The 27,753-nt window shown below is 38.1% G+C and overlaps 1 protein-coding gene across 6 annotated transcripts; it reads right to left on the minus strand.

Moving 5' to 3' along the window:
- Positions 1 to 1,754: 1,754 nt before the first annotated feature.
- Positions 1,755 to 27,712, minus strand: UBXN8 (UBX domain protein 8). Of its 6 annotated transcripts, none has more exons than XM_079140255.1 (8): positions 27,561 to 27,711; positions 22,908 to 23,030; positions 20,564 to 20,634; positions 13,078 to 13,200; positions 10,058 to 10,195; positions 8,637 to 8,678; positions 4,057 to 4,131; positions 1,755 to 2,887 (listed from the first exon to the last, which is right to left on the minus strand). In XM_079140255.1, the coding sequence occupies exons 1-8, from the start codon at positions 27,646 to 27,648 to the stop codon at positions 2,720 to 2,722; spliced, it is 828 nt and encodes a 275-aa protein (XP_078996381.1). In that variant the 5' UTR covers positions 27,649 to 27,711; the 3' UTR covers positions 1,755 to 2,719. The 6 variants fall into 6 exon arrangements, with proteins under 6 accessions (XP_078996381.1, XP_078996385.1, XP_078996384.1 ...); XM_079140259.1 differs by lacking the exon at positions 27,561 to 27,711 and adding an exon at positions 26,906 to 27,482; XM_079140258.1 differs by lacking the exon at positions 27,561 to 27,711 and adding an exon at positions 26,893 to 27,481.
- Positions 27,713 to 27,753: the final 41 nt, after the last annotated feature.

A 27,753-nucleotide genomic window follows, 5' to 3' on the forward strand; every position in this document is an offset into this window, starting at 1 on the left:
TATTAAATGTACTTAAGATATAGCCTTTTACATTTTCAGTTTTACTTTACTGAACTGTCTTATTAAAAACCTTAGTAAACAGCTAAGTTCAAATAGAATTCGAGTCCTTTCCTCTCATGCCATTCAAAAAAACCAAAGCTTTAATAAATCAGAGCTTCTCATAGATCACATGACAAATTTACACGTCACCCCACTTTTATCTTAAGCTTATTGAGACCTTTTAACATTCAAATTATGGAAAATTTTATAGAAATGTATAGAGGATCCGATATAGTTTCAATGTTTATTATCTATATCCCTACCTATTCACCCTACTCTAGATTATTTTGAAGCCATTTTTACCCATAGTTTCTATCATATTCTAGTATATATATTTATTTTTTAGTACCAGGGATTGACCCCAGGGTACTCAGCTACTGAGCCACATCCTCTTCCCCCCTTTTTTTCCAATTTTGAAGCAGGGTCTGTTGCTTAGGGCCTTGCTAAATTGTTGAGGCTGGCCTTGAACTTCTGATCCTCCTGCCTTAGCCTCCTGTGTTGCTGGGATTACAGGCATGCACCAGCAGCTAGTATATCTCTTTCAAGGTAAAGATTCTCTCCTCCCTCTTTCCTTCCCTCCACCTCCTTCCCCAAAATGCTATCACACCTACAAAAAAATTAATGGTTTTTCTACCTCATTGCTAGAAGTCTACAAAAAAATACATATATATTACAATTTAAAGATTTAGGTCATCAGTAGTTGTTCTCCCTGTATCAAGAGGAATACTGCTGAGGCTGGGGCTGTAGCTCAGTGGTAGAGCACCTGCCTAGCACATGTGAGGCACTGGGTTCAATCCTCAACACCACATAAAAATAAAGGTATTGTGTCCATCTACAACTAAAAAAAAACCAAAAAACGGAAAAAAAAAAATACTGCTTTTGTAGCCAAGGAAACAATTAAGCATTTCTACTTTTAGCCCTTTAGTTTTACATGGCAACTGTTAATATTCTTTGTATTAAAATGTCTGACTGTGGGCAGTTGGGCATATAATCCCAGCTACACTGGAACCTGCAGCAGGAGAATCCTAAATGAAAGGTCAGCCTGGACAATTTAGTGAGACCCTGTTTTAAAAAATAAAAAGGTCTGGGGTATAGCTCAGTGGTAGACTACGCATGGGTTCAACCCCCTTTATCACCACCCCTCTGAAAAAGAAAATGCTTGTATTACCATGCCAAGAAATGGCCCTGATGATTTTTGTGTTAGAAATTGGGTTGATGAGGCCAGACACAGTGGTGCACGCTGGTAACACTAGAGACACCTTAGACTAAAGCAAAAGGATAGCAAGTTCAATGGTAGCCTCAGCAACTTAGCAAGACCCTATCTCAAAATTTAAAAAGGGACTGGGGGCTGGGTGTGGTGGTTCATGCCTACAATTCTCCGGAAAATTGCAAGTTCATGGCCAGCCTCAGCAATTTAGCGAGACCTGTCTCAAAACAGAAAATAAAAAGGGCTGGTGACATAGCTCAGTGGTTAAGCACCCCTGGGTTCAATCCCCCGTACCAAAAATATTAAATGAAAAGGGACTGAGGAAGTAACAATGATAAAGCATCCCTGGGTTCAATCTCCAGTGGTGGGGGGATTGTTCTAGGCCCTGGTGACAGGAGGTGTAGCTCATGTGTAAGGTCCTGGGTTGTATCCCTAGCACTAAAAATTAAAACTATTGTTCCATTTGGAACTTTGTAAATGTTACTTCATTTATTGATTGATTGATTGATTGAGATAGGGTCTCACTAAGTTGCTGAGGCTGGCCTCAAACTTGTGACTCTCCTGCCTCAGCTTCCTGAGTCACTGGGATTACAGTGTGCCACTGTTGTTACAATTCAATACAAGGAAAAATTGAAGAACTCTGACATTTGACTTTTTTTGCGGGGGGGTACCAGGGATTGAACTCAGGGGCACTCAACTAGTGAGCCACATCCCCAGCCCTATTTTGTAACTTATTGAGAGAAGGGTTTCACTGAATTGTTTAGCACCTTGCTTTTGCTGAGGCTGGCTTTGAATTCGTGATCCTCCTGCCTCAGCCTCCTGAGACGTTTTTAATTTCTAGGAATACAACAGAATAAGCATTCCAGCTCTAAGGTTTTGAAGGGTTTGACTGGATTGTGAAATATTCATTGTATGGTAAAATGGATTGAAGAGGAAGCAACTAAAGTCCTATGACTTTGGGGGTTTTTTTTTTTTTTTTTTTTTTTTTTTTTTTTTTTTGTGTCAAGGATTGAACCCCCAGGAGTGCTTAACCACTGAACCACATTACCCACACTTTTTATTTTTTATTTAGAGACAGGATCTCAGTAAATTGCTTACAGCCTCCTAAGTTGCTAGGCTGGTCTTGAACTTGCCATCTTCCTTTCTCTGGGATTACAGGCAGACGTCACCATGCCCAACTTCCTGACAGGTTTTTAACATACCGAGAAATGATATCAACTGGGGGAAATATAAATTATTGTATACCTTATAATATACATTTTTTACCTTATTCAGTACATTATAAGATGGCACATTCTACAAGTCATGATAGTTCTTTTCTAAATTTGATGTCGATTATTTTTCCATAGATAACAGTGTTTACTACCTTGAGCTCAATCAAGGTATGGAATGCTTTTAATGTGAATCCTTTATTGTCCTGTAAGGTCATGGCATAACTGATTTTAAGTAGAACAGGTAGTTCTCATTTCTTTACTAATTGCTCTGCTCTTTCTCTTCCACATTAAGTACAGTATCCACAGTTATTCCTATATCTGCCAGTGACTGATCTTGCGCCACTTCAAGTGGCCTTCTGGGAAAGGATGTGGAAAGGCCATATAGGGATGTATGGTACCCAATTTTCATCATCCAGTCGAATAAGACCTAGAAGATAGAAAGCTTAGACATTATCAAATATTATACACACTTATGTTCCTCTTATGATCACTATGACATTTTATAGTTCTGTCACTGTGAAATTATGTCCTTAGGAGTAATGATACAGAACTTTCAAAGCTGGGGTTGTAGCTCAGTGGTGAAGTGCTTGCCTCGCACATGTGAGGCACTGGGTTCAATCCTCAGCACCACATAAAAATAAATAAATAAAGGTATTTAAAAAAAAAAAAAAAAAAAAAAGCTTTCAAAGATACTGTTCTTCAAAGATACTTTCCTTTCTAGAATTTAAAGGAAATTGTATTTCATGAATTTTGAGATGTGAATAACCTTTAATACCTTTTGTTCCAGAGAAGGTGTAGGGACTACTGGCATTTAACAGCAGAGATTTAAGTTAGGAAAGCCTCAATACATCCAGAATGGAAAGATTATTCAACAAATAGGTTAAGAATAAAATGTTAGCTGGGCATGGTGGCACACACCTAAAATCCCAGCGGCTCAGGAGGCTGAGGCAGGAGGATCGAGAGTTCAAAGCCAGCCTCAGCAACAGTGAGGCACCAAGCAACTGAGTGAGACCCTGTCTCTAACTAAAATACAAAATAGGGCTGGGGATGTGGCTCAGTGGTTGAGTGCCTGAGTTCAATCTCTGGTACCGCCCTCCAAAAAAAAAAAAAAAAAAAGAATAAAATATTAGGCACAGTGGTGCATGCTTATGACCCTAGCAATCAGGAGGCTGAGGCAGGAGGAACACAAGTTCAAAGCCAGCCTCAGCAACTTAGTGAGTCCTTGTCTTAAAAAAAGGACTGGGGAATGTACTCAGTGGTAAAATGCCCCAGGTTTCAATTCTCAGTACCAAAACAAAAACAAGGGGATGTAGCTTATTAGTATAGCACATGCCTAGCATGAAGTCCTGGGTTTCATCCCCAGCCAAAAATCAAAATAAAAATAAAGTTATAGTAAATAGAATAACTTAAAAATTTGAATGCAGAGATCACAATTCAAAGAAGCCTACCATGTCTACTTATCTAAAAATCTGCTAAGGTAGAGTACCTACAAATGTTCTTTATCTGATGGAAATATCAGATGACAATGTGATAACTCCCCTAATATTTGCTAAATTCAAGAAAAATATTCCTCATAATGCAAATATCCTCACTTACCTGTGAACTCCAAGACTTAAAAAACCTTCTCCTCAGGACTTTCCCACCTAGACATCGGAGAGCAACAGTAACTACCTGAGAAATAAAAATGTTCAGTGAAGAATTCCAATTTTAAAAAATCCAATCTACAGCTCTTTAAGATTCTAAAATTACTACTAAGAAACATGTCACTATAAAAGTTCACATGGAGATTTGCAGGAATTTGCCTCTTGAGAGTAGCAGAGCAACAAGGTTCAGAAAAACTTCACCCTAAACATGAAAATAATTCTTCCAAAACATGAAAATAATTCTTCCAAAACTGAAAAATAAACACCTTTCTACTAATTGAGGAGGTCACTGACATCCTTCCAAAGAGAACACCAAGTGCTTTTTCTGGCCAAATACTATCAACATTGTAGCTAGCTTCAAAATTTACCTAACAAACTAAGAAAACCTAATGTCACTTCTCAATCTGTAGACAAGAAAACACTGCATTGGAAGGAAACAAAAAGTTACCTGTACACTCTGATGTACAAGAGAGAGACAAGCCCAGAGCTGGCCCTGGTTGATGAAGAGCTCTGTCCTGAGCAGCTCCAGCTTTCCTTCACATTCTAAATCCCCCCCATAATCATCCCTTTGATAAAGCATTTATGCAGCTAAAAAGAGCCTGGAAACTGCTAGTGTATTAAAGGCCATTATAAAAAGAGAAAACAATGATTAGTAATTTATTGTAAAGTTGATTATGTACCTGCCAATATTCTCAAAAGTGTCAGGAAACCTTTTCTTGTGGCCAACATCATCAACTGTCCTGGGAGCTACTGGACATCATGTTATGCATAAATGTGGTTTTAGAGCAGCACCTCCCACTCTCAGGAGAACCACTGTTAGAAAATGCATCCACTGAGTTGGGCGCATTGCTCAGCAGTTACAGCGCCTCCCTAACATCCAAGAGACTCTAAGGTTCAATTCCTAGCACTTAAAAAGAAAAGAAAAGCAGCAATAATTAAAATTTGTTTCCCTGCTACTCCTTAAAATAAGAGCATACAATAAAATAGTTGCTATAGGGGCTAGGGTTGTAGCTCAGTGGTAGAGCGCTTGCCTTGCATGTATGAGGCACTGGGTTTGAGCCTCAGCACCACAAAAAAATAAATAAATGAAACAAAGATATTGTGTTCGTCTACAACTAAAAATATTTCTTAAAAAATAGTTGCTCTAAAAATATAGTAAATTACATGAAGATTTACAAAACTTTCTTCAAATTATCTTAAATTTTATAGTTATGGCCCATCATGTAGAGAGCCTGCCTGCCATGCTCGAGACCTGGGTTCGAGACCCCAGCACTGTTAGTTTACGGAGGAAATTACAAACAAACAAATGAGACTGAATTGGAAATTTTATGGTTATGGTCTTTTTAATTTAAAAGTGGAACAGTAACATGGTGAATAGTTCGATTGGGAATTGTGAACTACCACCATAATTTCCTCCTTGTTTTGAAAATCCATCCATCTTAGTATTTTACAATGCTATACCTATAATACTAAATACACAACAAGTAAAAGTTACATTGTTTTCAGATCCTCCCTCTGCTATCAGAAATCCATGTTAGTCACTAGTTCACTCTTCTATTAGTCTGCTCCTAAATCCAAGCAGGCTTCCAGTATAACAGGAATTTCCTCATATGGCTCATTATTATAGAGTCAGCTAATACATATAGAGAAAAAACAAAATATATATACATATACATATAGTGAAAGCTTCCTTTAGTTCTGAACCCCGGGGCGCTCAACCACTAAGCCACATCCCCAGCCTTTTGTATTTTATTTAGAGACAGGGTTTCACTGAGTTGCTTAAGGCCTAGCTAATTTTAGCTGAGACCTGCTTTGAACTCCCGATCCTCCTGCCTCTGCTTCCCAAGCCATTGGGATTACAGGCATGTACCACCACACCCAACTAGTTCTGATATTCTTTAAAGTTAATGTTAGTCCCTTTTCCTAATAATACAGAATTATCAAGATGTCCACTCTGTTCTATAGGTAATGTCATTTAGTAGGTCTAACTTTAATAAGGAACTAGAGAATTTCCTGAAACACAATTTCTGGTATACTTAAAAGAGAAAAATTTTTTTACATATATACTCAAAAATTACGTAGGTCAGGGACTTAAATGTATTACAGGAGCAAGCTTAATGTGTATGATGGTCTATAATGATCATGTCATATGACATAATGATTATGATACCAGATCAAAACTTAAGTTGACAAAATAGGAAACAGCATTTTTCAGAAAGTCAGAAACAATATGACTACATGATTTATATAAACAAACATCCCCAAATCTTTAGAAACTGTAGGACATCCCATTCCTCATTCTACATTTGCCTTTTTACTTTAAAAATGCTTTATTAGGGTGATAAGGTGGAAAGTAGGTTGGAAAGGCACAGTCCCAAAATAGATTGCTTTATTTCTCGTTTTTAACTTTTTTTTTTTTTTTTTTTTTCAGGGCCTTGTCCTTGCGAGGCAAGCACTCTACCAGCTGAGCTATCTCCCCAGCCCTGTTTTTAACTTTTATGATAATGCTTACAATCTGTTTTCATTTTGGGGGGGCGGGAAATGTTATGATGGAGAGAAAAAGAGGCAGAGAAATCTGAAGGGATCAGTTAACCCAGAAAGAACCAAGTTGATCCCAATTACGGTAAGAGTTAGGTCCGAAACACACAAACACACACATACAAAATTAGAAGAAAAAAAAGACCTAGGTTCATGAAAACACAATTATTAAAGATGAGAAGGGACATTTAAAGATACCAGGATTGCAAATGGTTAGTGGGGAATTAAGGCTTTTTGCATTGAATTCTTAGAAATACTAGGTAGCAACTGACAAATAGAAAATTCCCTGCCCAATGATGATTCTAAGTTGGGCATGGTGGTGCATGTGTGTAATCTTGGCTACTCAGGAAGGCTGACACAGGACGATTCAAGTTTGAGGCCAGTCTGGACAACTTCCCAAGACCCTGTCTTAAAAAATAAAAAGGTTTTGGGATGTGGCTCACTGGTAGAGCTCCTCTGGATTCAATCACCAGAATAGCCAAAAAAAAAAAAAAAAAAAAAAAGATTCTCAGGGATAGGGTTATAGCTCAGTTGGTAGAGTTGCCTCTCATGCACAAGGCCCTGGGTTCAATCCCTAGCACCACAAAAAAAGAAAAAAAAAAGATTCTAACAGAACCAAATATTCCAATTCTAATACTTCTTAACCTTTGAAGGCTCACAAACGTGAGAATCTGAAGAACATTGTCCTTCTATATCTATAATTACAAAAGGAAATTACAAGAGAGTTCACTGACAACCGGTATCTATAATCCCCACAAGAATAATGCCACATGCTTGAAAGGTAAATTCAAAACAGGCCTTTCCTATAAAACCCAACTATATTTAATTACTATTATGTTTTTAAGTGGTTGTCATAGATACCAAATCAAAGCTTGAGAAGTAGAGATCAGGACAGCCATACTTATAGCATGAATTTATCAGATATAATGGGGGAAAATTAGAAATCCTTTATAGTTTTCAAGGAATATAATATTTGCTGAACTTCAAAAACTAGAAATCTCTGAAGAGTTCTCTTTCTGAACATATTGCCCAAATGACACATGCTCAGCCAGGAGCTGTGGTGCAACACCTGTAATTGCAGCAACTTGGGAGGCTGAGGCAGGATTCCAAATTCAAGGCCGGCCTCAGCAATTCAGCAATCCCTAAGCAACTTACCAAGACCCTGTCTCAAAATTTACAAATTTATAAAAGGGGGGCTGAAGATGTTGTTCAGTAGTAAAGCACTCCTGGGTTCAATCCCCAGTACCAAAATAAATAAAAATATGTGCACTCCCTGTATTAGAATAAGCATCCGTAATCATTCTGGCCAATGGCAGCAAGCCAGTGCACATTAAAAAAGTAGGTGGGAAGAAGCGGCTCAGTGCAGAGGGGGGATCATTTGCACCCCAAATCCCATAACAGTAAACCATTCTTAAAACATACAAGAAGCTGCAGTCTTTATCCACTGTTCTTTAATCTAATTTGATTGATTTTTTCTTGTTATTTTTGGGGGTTACCAGGGATTGAACTCAGGGGCACTTGACCACTTAGCCACATCCCCAGCCCTATTTTGTATTTTATTTAGAGACAGGGTCTCACTGAGTTGCTTAGTACCTCACTTTTGCTGAGGCTGGCTTTGAACTCTTGATCCTCCTGCCTCAGCCTCCTGAGCTATTGGGATTACAGGTGTGTACCACCACACCCAGCTTGATTATTTTAGTAAGCAGCTTATTTGCTGACTTAAAGTTCTGGAAGAGTCATATAGTCCCTGTCTCTGCCTGAGGCAGTGGGTAGTCTCCATAAAACAACTAGCAGAAAGCAGGGTTCAAGACCAGGACTCAGCTGAGAAATGTGAAATTACCCCAATCTCAGAACAAGACCTCTTTACAGTGCAATCCTATGAACACTTGTGCTATCTTCTCTCCAAACCCAGGTTTAGATAAGTCCTACATGTTTATGTGGAATTAAACAGAAAGCAGAAAACACATTTAATTTCGAAGAATAAAATGAGCTTACTTCTTCAGTTGTTTCAGAAGGTTCTTCAGGTAAATCAGGAACCTAAAGAAATAAAAGTATTGGGGAGAAAATATAAACATTTTCAAGAACCAAAAGATCAGGGCTGGGGATATAGCTCAGTTGGTAGAGTGCTTGCTTCACATGCACAAGGCCCTGGGTTCAATCCCCAGCACCCCCCAAAAAAAAAAAAAAAAAATCATCACAACGAGAAAGGTTCCCTTCACCGGGTGCCTATAATCCCAGCAACTTGGGAGGCGCTGAGATAAGAGGATCATGAGTTCAAAGCCAGCTTCAGCAACTTAGCAAAGCCCTAAGTAGTGAGAACCTGTCTCTAAAAGATCTGGGGATGTGGCTCAGTGGATAAGTGCCACTGAGTTCAATCCCTGGTACCAAAAAAAAAAAAAAAAAAAGATTCCTTTCAACATGATACATCTAAGCTTAATAAAACTGGGCAAAGTGACTGATTGCTAACACATTCCCAAGGGCCAGAGAGGAAAATTATGTACTCATGTTAATATAGGTTGATAAAAAGTGTGTATGAAACTTAATATAGTAAATTTTGTGTTTAGACTTGGGTCCTATTCCCTAGATAGATATTTCATTATGTACATACAAATATTCCAAAATCTGAAAGAATAAAACATCTAAAACACTATCCCAAGTATTTCAGAAAAAAGGATACTCAACCTGTAATATGTTAGCCACTCACAAAACATGGCATACTATGTCTTAAGCACCTAACATGAATAATTCACTTAAACAATGTGTGTATATAGTTTTTGTTTTGTTTTGTTTTTGCAGTACTAGGGACTGAACCCAGGTCCTCAAACATGCTAGCAAATGCTCTACCACTGAACTACATCACCAGTCCTTTTTTTTTTTTTTAATGGTACTGGGGATTGAACTCAGAGCCTCCCACACTATATCCTCAGCCATTATTTTGTTTTGTTTAATTTTGAGGCAGGGTCCAAGTTGCCCAGGGTAGCCTGGAACTTGTGATCCTCCTGCCTCAGCCTCCCAAGGAACTTACAGGCATGCAAACTTGTGCCCACTGTAAACATTGTACTTTACTTTTCTACATAATCAAATTTCTTCCTCAAAGAGAACAGAGTATTTTCTAAACATATTATCATTATCTTATAGCTTTCTTTTAAGTTTGGTTAATATTAATATTAAACAGGATAGGGCTGGAGATATAGCTCAGTTGGTAGAGTGCCTGCCTCACAAGCACCGCAAAAAAAAAAAAAAAAATTAAACACAATAAATGATCTGTAATGAAGCTGACAGCTTTATAAGGAGGTGGTAAGACACTATCTGGGTTAAGACAGTCCTCATCTTTCCCTAATATACCACCTCACCCAGGGAACCACATTCCTCCTGTACACTGATACAATTCAGTGAGTAGGTGTTAATCAAGGAACCTGCTTCTGTGAGGGCTGTTCAGCAGATGGCGAAACTTCGGTTAGAGGCTTAGCCAAATTCCGTCTCTTTGCAGCTTCTCTGTTGGTTGTTTCAAAAGATGTCAGACTTGCATTTTCAAGCACTATTTCTTCATCACCCTGCTCAAAAACAAATATAATTTCTAAAAAGACACTTTGTATTGATTTTATTCTATACCAATCAAAATAGTTATTTTTTTTACTCTGATGGAATTTCCATAAAGAAATGCTAAGCCATTATTACACCTAGAATATGAAAGCAGTAGATCCTTGAACAAGAAAATATGGGGTTTAATGTCTTTCAGGAAACAATCCTTATTTATCCAGTTCTGGGGTTCCTTGAGATAGACAAAAGACTGATGGGGACCCTTTTCCTTCTTTGACTAACCCCCAAGTTTCTCAGTAGGATAGGAAAAAAGAAAAAAGCATGAATGATGTTCTTTCCTCCTTTCGGCAAAAGAAAGCAAGGTAGGGCAAGGGACTGTGCCTTCAAAGACTGTGAAAATAGAATATGTATATAAAACAGGTCTTTGTAAGTGACCACACAAGACTTTTAGACCAGAAATGTGGTCTTGGTATCTGGCTATATATAAACATATTCTAGTTTTGAAACTCAAACTTTGACCTTCCATTTTAATTAATCCCTCTAAGAGGCAAAGTATTTTGTTCTAGAAAATAATTCTTTAATATTATCTATTAAAATGTTTTCCTTAACAAAAATAAATGTCGAGTTCTCCAATACATGCTATGTTCAATAATCCCTTCCTTCCATAGCATAAGATAAAAGTTCTCTTTTTCAGACTAAAATGTTCACCATTTGATAGAGTTTCATCACCTTTCTTTTTTCCTAAGAAAGTTAGCTGGGTGTGGTGGTACATGCCTGTAATCCCAGCAACAATCAAGTTCAAGGCCAGCCGGGGCAATTTAGTGAGACCATGTCTCAAAATGAAAAATAAAAAGGGCTGGGTAAAGCACTCCTGGGTTCAATCTCCAGGACCAAAACAAAACAAAGAAAATTTGGTGGAAGGAGCATGGGAATTAGAAACAAGGGATCTTAATGCCAAGTAAATGGTCAAACCCAGGCTGCCTCACTGCAAGCTACAGTGTTAAAAGTTGACAAGACACATTCTGACCCTCTAACATTTTGATTGTCCTATTCTTTGATAGTCCTCAAGGCCTTACGTCCTAACCACATCAACAGTTTGGCTTGCCCAGGGCTTTCTGTTGTCTCCACTAATCAGGTTCAAATATGTACCAGTAGTACTAGTGAAGACAAACCCTAAAAACAAGGGGCAGAATATTTAATTTACTTTGTGACCACTTTTGAAAGAGATTTGTCAGGCTAAAATCAACCTATCAGATAGCTGAGCATGGTGGTGTACTCCTGTAGTCCCAGCCACTCAGAAAACTGAGGTAGGAGGGACGCTTGAGCACAGGAGTTCCAGACCAGCCTGGGCAATAGTAAGGCCCCATTTCAAAAATAAATATAAACGTGTGTGCGTATGTGTATAAAAATCAACCTATTAATGTCTATCAACCACGAAACTGAGGAGAAAAACTCAAGTGAAATCACTACATAGAACAGTTGCATTTTATGTTGCCCATCTTTCACATTAATCTACCCTTGATTACATTATGACACATTTGTCATTATGAAATGAATAAAAACTTATCCCAGTTGACTCTGAGGTAAACTTTACTGGCCTTACTGTGGCCAGTTACTCTATAATTTCTTTATGAATATTCTTTTTTCTCTGTAAGAAAACTTAAAATTATAAGCTTCTATTAGCAAAAGACAAAATCTAAAACTGAGCCAAACATAATGAATATAACGTAAATTTAACACTTTAGAGATCTTACTTGAGGAAAGATGAGACTTTCCTCAAAACAGTGACTTATTCAATATTTTTTTTAAAGACTAGCTTGTAACAGAGTTTTGCCAAGATGTATGATCTTTAGGTACTAAAACCACTTAATCACTTGATACACAAATATGAATAAACAATGATATATAGAGCCACCTTAATGTCCACACCTGTAATCCAGTGACTTGGGAGGTTGAGGCAGGAGGTTCAAGGCCAGCCTCAGCAACTTAGTAAAGTCCTAAACAACTTAGTGAGACCTTATCTCAAAATAAAAAATAAAAAAGCGCTAGAGATGTAACTTAGTGGTAAAGTACCCTGTGTTCAATCCCTAGTATCAAATCAAAATAAAAAAATACCCAGGTATGATGTGCATGCCTGCAATCCCAGTAACTTGGTAAAGTGAGGCAGATGGATTGCAAGTTCGAGGCCAGCCTCAGCAACTTAGCAAGACCCTGTCTCAAAATTTAAAATAAATAAATAAAAAAGGCTGGGGATGTAGCTCAGTAATAAAGCATCCCTGAGTTCAAAATCCGGAACCAAAAATAATAATAAGTTCTAACTCTTGCCATGTGATGCTCTGTACCACCTTAGGGTTCTTCCAGCAAGAAAGTCTCACCAGATGTGGCTCTTTTTTGGTGGTGGGTACTGGGGATTGAACTCAGGGGCATTCAAACACTGACTGAGCCACATCCCCAGTCCTATTTTGTATTTTATTTAAAGATAGGGTCTCACTGAGTTGCTTAGCACCTTACTTTTGCTGAGGCTGGCTCTGAACTCACAATCCTCCTGTCTCAGCCTCCAGAGCCGCTGGGATTACAGGTGTGAGCCATTGCACCTGGCCAGATGTGGCTCTTAAACCTCTACAACCGTGAGCTGAATAAAGTTTTCTTTATAAAGTAAAACAAAACATAAGCAATACACAGGGCTGAGGATGTAGCTCCTGCCTGGCTTACACGAGGTTCTGGCTTCCATCTGCAACACAGCCAAAAAACCCCACAAACTGATATATAATCATTATATTAATGAAGACTTTGAAAAACCAAATAGTACTGAGTCTAACATTTTTAATTTATAAAAAAATACATAAATCATAATTAATAATTGAACTCAAAATATAAAATGAGAATATTTTCTAACCCCAAGTTTGTGACCACTGGTTAACTTCCAGGTTTCACCCGTCATCTGATAAAAACGCTCTTCCAGTTTTTTCAATCTCATTTCCTGGTGAGGTTTTAAAACATTTTCTATGTATCTGCTGGCCTGTTTGAGAAAACAAAGTAGGTGGTATTACTGTAAGGGCAAAAGGATAGATACAGACCTCAACAGATTCAGAGAAGCCTTTTATTCATCTCAGATCTGGGCACCATCAGGGCTCATTTTCCAGATGTGAAAATGGCCATCAGTTACAGAGGACATTTTGGTTTTACAGGGTACACTGAAAATGGTTTAATCATTGGAAGCCATGGAGATGCAGTTTGGACAGTCAGGGGCTAGTTGTACAGGTTAAAACTTTAACTTAGGGAAGGTAGTTGTAAAAAGGTTGAAACTCATTATCATATGGAAAGAGAGGAGTTCAGATCCCAAGGGATGAGTACTCAAATCTTGCCCATTGCTATTCTTTCTCTGGGATCCACTGTTTCCCAGAGTTTCAATATTTGCTGTGACTCCATTTAGGGCTAATTTGCGATGGTCAAAGTTTAGGGCCCAACATTCGGTATTTGCCCCTTTTCTTTAGGGCCCACTGTCATTAGGAAAAAATTTACTGGGAGGTTAATCGTTGGCTAGTTTCCCCTCTCTCCTCCTGAGTTGCACTGACCCTCCATTCTTCTTGGGGAGCTGTCTTGCAGGAGTATTATTTTCCATAACCCTTCAGTTACTATTCATAAATGTCCTAAAAATTTACATTGTCTACAAGTTGTATATAAGAGCCAGGTAGAAACTGAGTGTTCACACTAATTTAATTTTACCAATTCAATTTTACCTCCATTTTTGTATCATTTTCTAAAAATTCCAATTTGTATGTAATGCAAACAAAAACAAATGTTTTATACTTATGTGACAGTGTGCTTATATATTCTTTGTTTTCAATGCCAATTAAAAAAAATATACATGGAGCTAGGGATAGAAAAAAAAAAAAAATACACGGAGCTAAACATAGAATATGATCCCTAATTTTTAGGATCTAAGTCTTAGCAGTTTGTTCAAGGCACAAGGCCTTCTCGTGTTGTCAGATCCTACAAGACATAAACTCATTCAGAAGAGTGTTAAATGTATAGTCCGATATGGCAAAACAAAATATTTTGGGGATCCCAAGAACTGGAAGCCAGGCATGGTGGTGCACACCTTTAGTCCTATCTATGCAGATTACTTGACCAGCCTGGGCATCACAGCAAGACCAAAGGCCTAAAGATGGCTAGGGATGTTGCTCAGTGGTAGGGGCACTTGCCTCAAGGCCCTGGGTTCAATGCTCAGTACCACCACCAGAAAAGAAAAAAATAAATAAAAGCCTAAAGAAAACAAAACTGAAGACTTTTGAAAATCAACCAAAACAATTATGGGAATAAGAAAGAGATATCCAAATTCCATCACTGACGAAACAAATAAACACCATAAACCCCAAACCACTATATATGAAGATAGGTGGAGGAGAGGTAACTAACTTAACAGTCAGAAAGTTACACCCGAAATGCTTACACAAGAGGACAACAATAAGCAAGCTAGCCAGTGTCATCCACAGACCCTGGAACAGCTCAGGAATAAGAGATGCCAGATTTCATGGCAGAGCCCAGGGTGAGGTGCACAACTAAAAATAGGGAGGGGTTGGGAAGCCATGCATGAAATAATAATGAATTTGAAATGAACTAAGGATTATGACTATTCCAACTTGCTGCACCTGAGGGATGGAAAAAAGGGAGAGAAAGATAAAAGTCTTACTATATCTCCAGACCCACTTCCCTACTATATACAGCCAGGAATGAAAGGTTTATTCTCTTGGAAAATAAACAAGAGAGAGTAGTCACTGATTCCAGTCCTTAGTGGAAAGAGGAAGTGAAAACTACAACAGAGTACCTAAAATTATAAGTGTTGAAAGGTGAGATTTCCTAGCTTCCTTCTCCACTGGACACAGACTGTTGGCCCTCAGGCACTAACCCCCTAGGCAGGAGAGTGGAGGAGGCATTCCTGAGAGGTGAATTGCAAAGGAGGAAAAAAGAGATGCTGAGGAAGCTAAATTCCTTCTCAAGCATCCTACAGTGAAACCTGTCAAGGGATATTCTGTCAAACTCTGCCCACATACACAAAAATTCCAATAAGTTTTATTTTCCTTTTTATTGAGGTAGAACTTCTTTTTTTTTTCCCTTTGATGTGTAACTTATAAACCATAAAAAACACAAACTTTATGGGGAAAGCTTGATAAATTTTTTTTAAAAAAACAAACCTTAGTAATCATCAGTTAGCTTTTTAGTATCATTATTTTTAGTATCCATTATTAAACATGAAGGAGTTGAGCTGAGGATTACCAGATGATTAAAGGAAAGTCTCCAACATGAAAAAAATACTGAAATAAACAGAAAAAAAAAACCTTGGAGAAATAAAGGATGCAAGAAACAGAAAAACATTTTAAAATAAACATCTATATTCTCACATAATAAAAGATATTACATATGTGTAAGGAGAACAGGCTATTAGAGAATAAGCAAGGTCAGGGCATAATTAGTACTGAAAATTAATATTATGACAGTTGAAATCATTAACCAAAATTTCCCAGAAAGATCAAGAAAAGACATAATAATAGAAGAGAAAATAAAACAACCTGGGGTTCAATCTCAGGTTTACTTTCACCTAAGAGAATTGAAGGAAAAGAGGAAAGGAGGGGGCGGAGAATAGAGGAAATTATTCAGGAAATAATGTAAGAAAAATTCACAGAACTAAAAGACATATGTACCCATGTAAGGCTTACTGGATTTCAAGCACAAAATAAAACAAAAATAATAACAAATGGTATCACAGTGAAATTTCACAATCCCAAGAATAAAGTAAAAATTCCAAAAACTTCTAGAACAGGACAAAAAATTGACCATAAACACTGGCTCAAAAATAAAGATGGAATCAGATTTTATAAAAGCCATCCTGGAATTTGGAGGATTATGATGTAATACTTCAAAAGTATGACTTAATCTGTAATCCTATGTACCAAATCAAATAATCTATATACCAAGTTCAAGTACCAAAGGAAAAAAAAAACATATGTTTAAAAATTTTAAATCTAAAAATATTCATTGTATTATTAGGGACATGTCTGCACAGGTTAGACAATTTACCATGTGCCTAGATTATACTGTGAGATACTGATTTATTAATCTTCCATTAGCCAAAGTCAAGGCACAGGAGTTCCTAGACTCATTTGTCAAACAATAAAATCCCAAATTTACATATTCTTGGGAATTATATATACATTTAGGAATTAGCATACAATTGGCCTACAGAAGGAATTATGGTTACTAATCAATGCATGCAAGGCTTTGAAATTAACATTAATTCCAAAAGAGATAATATTAAACTTCAGAAGTTCACATATATATGCTCCTGAACTTACAGCTGGGTTATATCCTGATAAAACCAACCTAGGTTGAAAAACTTTTGTTTTATTTTATTCTAGTACCTGGAGGCACTTTACCACCGAGCTACATCCACAGTCCTTTTATTTATTTATTTTGTCTCAAGGAGTGAATCCAGTGGTGCTTAACCTCTGAGCCATATCCCCAGCCCTTTTTATTTTGAGACAGGATCTCACTAAGTTGCTTAGGGCATCACTGAGCTACTAAGTCTGGCCTGGAACTATTTTCTTCTTGTTCTTTTTAGATAAATATGACAGTAGAGTATATTTTGGCATGTAATACATACATGAAGTATAATTTAATCTAATTAGGATCCTATTCTTGTGGTTGTACAGGATGTGGGGTTACCCTGAGTTGTATATTCATATACAAGTATAGGAAAAGTATGCCTGATTAATTTTACTGTTTTTCCTATTTCCCCTCCCCCCTCCCTTTCCTCCATTCTCCTTTATCTAATCCAATGAATTTCTATTCTTTCCCTCCCACCCTCCCTTGTTGTGGGTAAGCATCCACACATCAGAAAGAACATTCAGCCTTTGGTTTTGGGGGACTGGCTTATTTCACATGGCATGGTGTTCTCCAGTTCCATCCATTTTCCTGGCAAATGCCATAATTTCATTCTTCTTTATGGCTGAATAGTATTCCACTATGTATATATATCACATTTTCTTTATCTACTCATCTGTTGACAGGCACGTAGGTTGGTTCCATAGCTTGGCTCTTGTGAAGTGAGCTGCTATAAGCATTGATGTGGCTGCATCAGTGTAGTATGCTGATTTTAAGTCCTTTGGGTATAAACCGAGGAGTGGGATAGCTAGGTCAATTGGTGGTTCCATTCCAAGTTTTCTAAGGAATCGCCATACTGCTTTCCAGAGTAGTTGCACCAATTTGTATTCACATCAGCAATGCATGAGTGTACCTTTTTCCCCACATCCTCACCAACATTTACTGTTACTTGCTATTCTTAAACTTGTGATCCCCTTCTGCCTCAGCCTCCCAAGTTGCTGGGGTTACAGGCATGCACCATTTTAAGTTGAAAACGTATTTAATACAACTAAACCACAGAATGTCATAGCTTGATTAACATGATCAGGCCAGGTGTAGTGATGCTCACCTACAATCCCAGCTATTTCTGAGGTCAAGGCAGGAGGATCACAAATTCAAAACCAACCTTAGAGAGACCCTATCTCAAAAATAAAAAGAGCTAAGGATGTAAGCTCAGTAGTAGAATACTTGCAAGGCGAAGCCCTGGGTTAAATCTTTGGTATTGGGTCGGGGAAAATGTGATCAGAAACACTTACATTAGCCTGCAGTTGGGCAAAGCCCTGTAACACAAAGCCTGCTTTTTAATAAAGTATTGATTATGTCATGTAATTTACTGACTACTGTGCTGAAAGTGAAAGGTACAATGATTACATGGTACTCAAAGTATGTTTCCACTGAATGTGTGTTGCTTTCACATTATCATAAAGTCAAAATATCAAACACTGGAGATTGTCTATTTACAACAGAGCTTCCTTATTAAGTCGGGGGGTTACCCGGGATTGAACTCAGGAGCACTCAACCACTCAGCCACATCCCCAGTCCAATTTTGTATTTTATTTAGAGACAGGGTCTCACTCAGTTGCTTAGTGCTTCGCCATTGCTGAGGCTGAGAGTTTGAACTCTCTATCATCCTGTCTCAGCCTCCCAAGCTGCTGGGATTACAGGCATGTGCCCCCAAGCCTGGCACGACAGAGCTTTTTTACAAAAGATCTAGGGAGGACTCTTTCACTGTTAATAACGCAGGTGAGGGTGATAGAACTGTACTAATTCCTATGGTCTCACTCCAATAAGTAGAGAGTTTTTACTCCCCAAAACCATTTATAGTATTTGTTTACTTAAAAAGGGGTTGGGGGCATAGCTCAGTGATAGAGCCTAGCATGGAGGAGGCCCTCAGTTCCATCCCAGCACTACACAGAAAAAGACCAAAAACAAAAGAAAAACAATATTTGTTCTGTATAAAAACAAGTGATAGATATTCAAATAATAACACCCTTATACAAGACCTTATAAAGGGTTTGTTCTAAATATTTAAGTGAGTGTCCATAGGCATATCTTCTTTCACAAAAATGGGTCATCAAACTGGCAATTGCCAGAGTGCCATCTGACATAGTAAGGTCAAGAAAATAAGGTAACTATCACATATTAAATGCAAATTCAAGCTATGGAAACCAGTCTACAATAGAATGTAAAGACAAAAGCAGTGCCCAGAACACCTACTAAAAAAAGGGGGGGTTGGGCAATGTAGCTCAGTGATAGAGCACTTGCCTAGCATGCACAAAACCCTGAGCTTAGTCCTCAGCTACACACACACACACACACACACACACACACACACACACACACACACACAGACCGACAAAGAATCTCAAGTCAGTCAATTGGCCAATGCTACTCTATAAAAGAACAAACTAGTGGTGTCACACACCTGTGATCCCAGTGACCTGGGAGGCTGAGACAGAAGGATCACAAAATAGAGGCCAACCTGGGAAATTAAGCAAGACTCTGTTTCAAAAATAAATGGAAAAAAAAAAAAAAAAAAACACCAGGGATGTAGCTAAGTGGTAGAGCACTGCTGGGTTCAATTCCCAGTGCCAAAAATAATAATGGTAATAATAATACACATTAATATAATCAAGGAGGAAAAGCAAATGATCATTTTAATTAAAGAGAAAAAACCATTTAAGCCAGGCATGATTACACCTGTAATTCCAGCAGCTCAGGAGGATCACAAGTCAAAGCCAGCCGCAGTAACTAAATAAGGCCGTAAGCAACTTAGTGAAACACTGTCTCAAAATAAAAAATTCAACAAGGACCAGGTGCAGTGACACGTGCCTGTGATCCCAGCAGCTTGGGAGGCGAAGGCAAAAGGACTGCGAGTTCAAAGTCAGCCTTAGGAAAAACCAGGCACTAAGCAACTCAGTGAGACTCTGTCTCCAAATAAAATACAAAATAGAGTTGGGAATGCGGCTCAGTGCTCTAGTGTCCTTGGTACCCCAAAAAAATAAAAAAAAAAGGGCTATGGATGTGGCTCAATCATTAAGTGCCCCAAGTTCAATATCTAGTACCAAAAAAAAAATTGACAAAATCCAACACACAATTCTCAAACACTAGGAACAGAAGGGAATCTGCTCAGTATAATACAGAGCATCTGTAAAAATCCATTCTCTGCTAGGAGATAACCCACTCTCTCCCTTAGCCTTATTTTACTTTCTCCTATGATAAAGTTCTCTTACACAGCAATAAATAAATAAATAAAATAAAAACACCCATAGCTAACATCATATTCAACGGTAAAAGACTAACAGCTTTTTCCCTAGCTAAAAAGTGGAAACAATGCAAATATTCATCAACAAATGAGTGAATAAACAAATATTGGTACATCCATACAGTGGAATATTATTCAGTCATAAAAAGGATACTACAGGATGAATACACCTGGAAAATATTATGCTACATCAAAGAAGACACACACAAAAAGTTAACATGTTATTTACAGTTGCAATTATAGGAAATATCCAGAACAAGTAGATCCAAACAAACAAAGATCAATGTGGTTGGTTGCCAGAGAATAAAAGGAGGGGGTAATTTGGAGTAAGTATTTAATGGGCCTAGGGTTTTCTTTTGAAGTGAGGAAACGAACTAGATAGAGGAACCCAGACGCTGCACCACACTATGAATATACTAAACGTTACTGAATTATACACTTTGAAATTGTCAATTTTATGTCATGTGAATTTGATCTCAGTAGCATTTTATAAAATCTAAGTAGAAAACACAGAAAGCAGGACTTCAATTTTAAATGCCCCAGATGTTTTTCTCACTATATACACTCTCTAAAAATGATGATTTACCTTTTCACCCTGTGCCTCTTGTTTTCTCACAAATTTTTGTGTTTTCTCAAACAACTTCTAACAACATCAAAACATAAGTGCTTTTTTTATTCTTTAAAAATTATGTTTTACCTTTTCACCCTGTGCTTCTTGTTGTTTTTTTCTCACAAGTTTTTGTCTTTTCTCATTCTTCTCCTCTTCTTCTAAAAAATCAAAAACATAAACGTTTAAAAAAAAAAAAAAACATAAGCATGCTTTTTAATTCTTAAGTATCAATAAGTCACATGGTATAGTCTGTAGATTTTTAACATTTTGGAAGAGACAAGCAGCCTTTGAAAAACAGATTACATTTTTTCAAGTAATGAAAATGAAGTGCATGCAAACAGTTGAAATAAAGAAATCTGCAAGTGAAATCTTATAACAAAGGCTCTGTTTTGAAACAATTCTCTGGTATGTATGATTGTATGTAATAGTTTCTGCTAAAAAGAGGTTTCCAGAACATTCTCATGAGTTTTCTTCTGCAGGTCCCAAGAGGTTTTCAGCAGCTCTGAGGCACAGCATGAAAGCACATTAATACATGTGAAGTATGGAATGCTGCACACTTCAGGCATGAAGTATGTCATCTATTGTCCTTAAACATGACAGTAAAAGTTTCCAAAGGTATGTGTTCTTGTCAGCTCTTAAAATGACTGAACCAATATTAGGTTACTATCCGTTGAATGTGAAGAAAAAGTAGTTTTGCTCTTCTCTTTTTTTTTCTTTTGGTACTGGGGATTGAACCCAGGGGCACTCTACTCCTGAATTACATCCCTAGTGCTTTTAATTAATTTTTATTTTGAGACAAGTTCTCACTAAATTGCCTAGGCTGGCCTTGAACTTACAATTCTCCTGCCAACTCCCTTTTTATTCTTGATCTAATAAATTTAATTTAAGTATGTAGCTTGACTCTTTCATTTGGTTTTTTTCTTTCTTGCCATACTGGGAATTAAACCCAGGGCATCACACATGCTAAGCATGTACTCTACCACTCAAGAGCCTCTGACAGGAGGAACTCAAGTTTGAGGCCAGACTGCGCAACTTAGTGAGACAGTCTCAAAATTTTAAGTCATTTTAAGTAAAAAAGATCAAACAACTTCCAAAAGGGGGAGAAAAGATCAATGATTGGGAAACCCTAAAACATTCATGTTATCACTTATGTTTAGGTGAAAAAGGATAACCAAATGGGTTGGTTTGTTTGGTAGTGGGAATTGAACCCAGAGGTGCTTAAGCACTGAACTACATCTCCAGCCCTTTTTTGCATTTTATTTAGAGACAGGTTCTCACCAAGTTGCTCAGGGCTTCACTAAACTGCTGACGCTGGTTTTGAACTTGTGATTCTTCTGCCTCAACCTCCCAAGTCCCTGAGATTACAGGTACACACCATTCTTGAATTTTTTCATAAATAATGTAAAAGGCTTTGAATTAAGTACTGCTCATTTTCTTATTTATTTACATTTAAATAAACAATGAAAAAAGCAAACAAAAAACAAGGTACCAAATTCATTACTGGTGACCTTTTTCCTAATAACATATAAGAATGTAGCTTTTTGGTGGCTCATGCCTGTAATCCCAGCTACTCAGGAGGCCAAGGCAGGCAGGAGGATTGCAAATTCAAGGCCAGTCTGGACAATGTGGTGAAATCCTGTCTGAAAATAAAAAAAGAAGGCCTGAGGATGTAGCTCAGTGGTAAAGGATTTGCCTACCATGTGTGAGGCCCTGCATTCAATCCCCAGTACCACTCCCCTCCCCCCCCAAAAAAGTAGATTTTAAGATTCATCTGTTCTAAGACCAAGGACAATATTGTTTTAAAAGGCTTCTAAAAAATTAGGAACTCTTGTTTGTCAAAACAGAAACAAAAACAGAATAAGCATGATTTCCTAGACATTCGACCATACATAAGACCTAGGCGCCTAAACAAAAACTGTTGTAATGCAATGAAAAATTAGGATGAAATGGTTTTAGAGATTAATGGCAGATATACTTCCTGTAGAATATTTTACAAATTGTACATAGTTACACAAATGCGCAATTTAAAATTAGAGAATTTAGAATATAACAACTTAAAAATGACAGAGCTTCAAAAATATACATAAGGAAAATGTAGTTTTCATTAAAATGTTGGAATTTATAATTCATTCAAAATTATCATCAAGGTCAGATGCCACAGCACACACCTGTAATCCAACCAAGGAGGTGAAGGCATAAGAATCAAAAATTCTAGACCAGCCTCAGTAACTTAGCAAAACCCTCAGCAATTTAGTGGGACCCTTTCTAAAGAAAAAACAAAAAAAAAAAATAACAAAACAATTGTCAATATAATGATCACTCCCTCTTAAAATTACACATTAATCAAACTAATGGCAAACTAACTCGTGTAAAATTATAGAATAAAGAAATTTGAATAGAAAATTTTAACGAGTAGCATAAATAAACTTACCTTTCAGATAAGTCTGGGAAGATTTAAATGAGTTAAACAATGAGGTAGTCATAGAAATAATTAAAGTAAGAAGAGCAAGCAGTAAGAAAACTCGGCCACACAGCAAGATGAGATCTTTAATTCCTTTTAAAGAAAAAAAAAAGTCAAAATTAAACACACTTTTCTTGGTAATAGTAACAGAAGATTATTTATACTAGAAAACTACAGTAAAAGTTAAGTTATACAACTAATGGTTTCTTCCAAATAAGTCTCCTTTGGGCACTAAAATTCATCAGTTATCATCATCACCAGAATAAGTTTTTAGAAACTGATCCTAGATGAACCTCTTCTGTCCTAGGAATAGAGGTATAATTACAGTGATCAGCTCTGTTATAAATATCATGATAACCAATAATATATAAATTGTGCTTTCCTTTCTACCCAGGAGAGGAAAAATTAATTTACATAACTGGCTATCAAACTATGAGAGTATCATCTTGTCAAATTCTAATTCTATCTCAAATAGTTGTTCTTTTTGGACCCATAATCCCAGCAGCTCAGGAAGCTAGGGTAGGAGGATTTGCAAATTCAAGGCCAGCCTCAGCAATTTAAAGGGGCCCTACACAATTTACCAAGACCCACTCAAAATAAAAAATAAAAAGGGCTGGGGATGTGGCTCAGTGGTTAAGCATGCCTGGGCTCAATCCTCACCACCAAAAAAAAAAAAAAAAAAAAAAAAAAAAAGTTACTTGGCAGAGATTCAAAAGAACCATGCTACCAACATGATCAGGGTGGTGGTTTGTCAATTAACAAGATTTAAAAAAAAGGAATTACAAAGTAAAGATACAAATGTTTATTTTTAACAGAAAAGAGATATGCTATCCCTTCTTTTTCTTTTTCTTTTTTTTTTTTTTTTGCGGTACTGGGGATCAAATTCATGGCCTTGTGCTTGTGAGGCAAGCACTTTTACCAGCTGAGCTATCTCCCCAGCCCTATCCCTTCTTTTAAAAACAATAATTTTAAATTGTTTAGAGATTTTTTTTTCTTTTTGCATCACAGTTCCTGCAACTTTCAAGGGCAGTAACTATCGATTCAGATGTTGTTCAATAGGACACATAAATAAATCAAGGGTATCTCTAGCTATGACAAAAGCAATATAATAACTAGAATACTAGTATGTAGAAAAATAATTAGTTGTGGAATTTATGTTTCATAAGATGGAAGCAAACTGGATATATCACATAGGAACATGTCCATACTTCTTTCAAGTAAAAAATGTTTAAATAAAGGTTTGTTCGGTACCTAAACTCTAGAGACCAAAAGCAGGGCACTTTGAAGGATAAGAAATGTGAGGAACCAGCTTAAAATATTTAGCTTAAGTACAAATGTATTGGTAGCGAGTTAGGAAGGTAGCTCAGTGGGAGAGTGCCAGACCCTGGATTCCATTCCCAACACAGGGGGCAAAATGAACTGGCAATGAAGACTTTTTACACAATAGAAAAAGATAGCAATCATTTTTCAATATTGTATGTCTAAAAATACAGCACAAATGAACGAAGTTCTGGGAGTTCCATTTTTATCTTTAGATCACCCCTGGGAATTCAGTTGCCAGATCCTGCTAAGAATATTAGTATCCATAAGTAACTGCAACTAATAACTAACACTACAGCTGTCATACCGAGAATTATGGTTTGTAAAACAGACTCAAATACTGTTAACATATATGTGGAAGTCACTATCTAGAAACCAAAAGATTATGGGGGGGGTGCCAAGCACCGTGGCACCCCCCCCCCCCCATAATCTCAGTAACTTGGAAGGTTGAGGCAGGAGGACTGCAAATTCCAGGCCAGCCTCAGCAACTTAGAGATATCCTGCCTCAAAATAAAAAACCAAAAAGGCCTGGGGATATATATAGTTCAGTGGTAAAGCACCCCTGGGTTCAATCCCTTGTACCAAAAAGGAAAAAGAAAAAAAGAAACCAAAGAAGGTACCCACCTGTAACCCTGGTTACTTGGGAGGCTAAGGCAGGAGAGACTGGCAAGTTCTAGGACAGCCTCAACAACTTAACAAGACACTGTCACAAGATTAAAATAATAAAGAGGGGAGTGGGCTAGGAATGTGGCTCAGTGGTACAGCATGCCAGGGTTCATCCCCAGTAGTAAAAAATGTTTAAATAAAGGTTTGTTTGGTAAAAGAAAGAAAGGAAGAAAGGAAGGAAGAAAGAAAGAAAAGAAACCAAAGGAAACTACCAGTTCACAACAAAAGATTTTAGGAAAAAGTGTTAATTAAGTTAAATAAAAATTTCAGGAACTAGGAGCTGCTACCAGGAGCTCACTTGCATTTTCTGGAACTCTTAACCTGGTTTTATTAATTTAGATATTGTAATAAATTTTGAGAATACAGGAACAAATTAGATGTAGTTGCTACCCTCAAGAAGTATATTTCCCAGAGATCAGAGTTGATGGGGGAACAGGTCTCCTTCCATAAAGCTAAGCAGTGTCCTTCTCGTTGACTAGTGACTTAAATATTAGAGTAAAGTAGAAGATTCTAAAGGAGCCAGGCACAGTGGCATATGCATGCAAACCCTGTGGATAAGGAGGCCAAAGCAGGAGGATCTCAAGTTTGAGACCAACCTCAGCAACTTAATAAGAAACTGTCTTAAAACATTAAAAGAACTCAGGATGTAGCTCAGTAGTAATACATCTCTGGATTCAATCCCCAGTATCAAAAAATAAAATAGAATAAATAAACAAATGTTAAAGGAATAGAAGAATGAATGCTGTAAAGAAAAGAAAGCAGGTTAATTTTGCAAAAATAGGCAAGTGAGAATTTAACTTTTCTGTGTATCATCTTAAAAAAGGTCTTATTATTAGTTCAATGCAGCTTGAATAAGGAGAGTCTTGTAAATTTTTTAAAAGCATTTTATTTCACTTCTTATTTCAAGCAACATTTTGGATCCTGACTTTCAGAGGTGGGAGGAAGGGTTGAAAAAGAAAGAAATATAAAGGATAAAGAACTGAGTATGAGAAGGGAGGCAGACATGTAAACTAATTATATCCAAAAATCAACTCCTGACTCTCCACACTCCTACTATTTTCCTTTCAGTTTTCCCTTCAACAGCACTACTAACAAGGTTCAAATGTGTAGACCCATGTTCTGTAGCCTAGTGTTGGTAGGAAGGAAATCAGGTTTATTCAAGGCTAGCCCTGAAGACAGAGGGGGTAACTCCTCCAAGCTCTAACATCCTGGGGTCAGGAGGGTGATGGGGTTGTTATGGTGAGATAAGGAAGGAGTGAAACTACAGGATGTGTGGTTCCTTCCTCAATAAGGGCCAAAGCCTTAGCACAATGGATTTTGACCTAGTTACTAAGGAAGAGTGTTACAAAGGCCATCAAAGTTCTCTGAATCTAAATAAAGTCTTCATGTGCGGCCTCTCCTCAGAATTTGGATTCCAGTAATCCTTTGGTTTTGAACCACCAGGTGAAAAGGAAGGAATGTCAGTGGCCCACGCCTGTAATCCCAGCAGCTCCGGAAGCTGACACAGGTTCAAGTTCAAAAGCCAGCTTCAGCAAAAGCTAGGTGCTAAGCAACTCAGTGAGAGCCTGTCTCTAAAATACAAAACAGGGCTGGGGAAGTGGCTTGGTGGTTGAGTGCCCCTGAGTTCAATCCCCAGTACCAAAAAAGAAAAGAAGGGAAGGGGAGGGGAAGGGAGGAGAGGGAAAAAGAAGGAAGGAAGGAAGGGAGGGAGGGAGAAAGGGAAGGGGCGCGGGGAGAAGGAATGCCAAAGAATTGGGAAGGGAAGATGAAAGTAATCCTGGTAGGACAACTTTCAGAAGGGGCTGCGCTGTTACAAATCCCCTATCCAGGAGCCATGCTTGAATTCTTCCTTTCCCTCACCCCAAACATCAACCCATCAACACAGCCTGTTGATTCTACTTTGTCAATATTCCAAATCTTTCCACATTTCACCTCCTGTTATTCTAGTCCAGGCCATATCACTACTTACCTATTTACCTTACCTAATTTGCCTCACTGCTTTCAACTATGGCTTCCTTTCAAAACATTCTCCACAGGGTCCAGAATGGCCTTTTGGAAACCTCTGGGAAGTCACTTATTCTCCTGGGTCTCAGTTCCCTGGGGGCTTATACCCTCATGGTTGTAGGACAATCAACGAGATAATGAATATACAGTGCATAGTGTTTGGTTTCTAATAGGGTTCAACATCAACCCCCAGTCATGATCCTGCCACAATGACCTTCATCCTTTACCTCCAACGTATCACAATCCTTTTGCCTGGAATATCCCTCCCACACACTGGTTTTTCACGGGGATGCTTCCCCACCCCATAAAGCTCAGCTTAAATTCCTATGAAGGTCTTCATCCTATCAACCTGCTGGTTTTCCTTTTATCAAACATAGTCTGAGGGTACAGTGCAGTCTCTGTGCCCTTACGTCTCGCCTCTAGTCTCCGCCCACGCAAAACTCGGCTCAGTCTGGAGGAAATTTGTTCCGGGACTTGGAGTCGGTTCCGGAAGAGACAGCCAGGCGCAGGGCAGCCTGGGAATCGTAGTCACATCCGCCCGGAGGCGCTGCGGGCAAGAGGCAGGTAATTCTTCGCAACGTTCACATGAAAATTTCCCAGCTGCGAGCGCCAAGCGGGGAAAGCCAACCTTACCTAGATCCGGGATCCCACGCCGGAGCTCCAGACACAAAAGGGGAAGCGCAGACAGCAAGAAAACGCCAATGACTCCTCGAGAAGCCATGGCGGCGGCAGCCCCGCGTCCGGCTGCAGAGCCCGCCCCTTCCGGTCGCGCCCTCCCAGGAGCGTGGCGTGGAGTTCTTACCCCAGGAATTCGCTGGGGGTTGGA

The sequence above is a fragment of the Sciurus vulgaris genome, assembly GCF_902686455.1.
Source record: "Sciurus vulgaris genome assembly, chromosome: 5".
NCBI lineage: Eukaryota > Metazoa > Chordata > Mammalia > Rodentia > Sciuridae > Sciurus > Sciurus vulgaris.

Coding starts and splice junctions, on each gene's coding strand:
- UBXN8 (XM_079140255.1), bottom strand. CDS start 27,648: ATGGCTTCTCGAGGAGTCATTGGCGTTTTCTTGCTGTCTGCGCTTCCC. Junction 23,031..27,560: donor GCGTGGGATCCCGGATCTAG/GTAAGGTTGGCT, acceptor TTTCTTTAAAAG/GAATTAAAGATCTCATCTTG. Junction 8,679..10,057: donor AACAGCCCTCACAGAAGCAG/GTTCCTTGATTA, acceptor TTATTTCTTTAG/GTTCCTGATTTACCTGAAGA.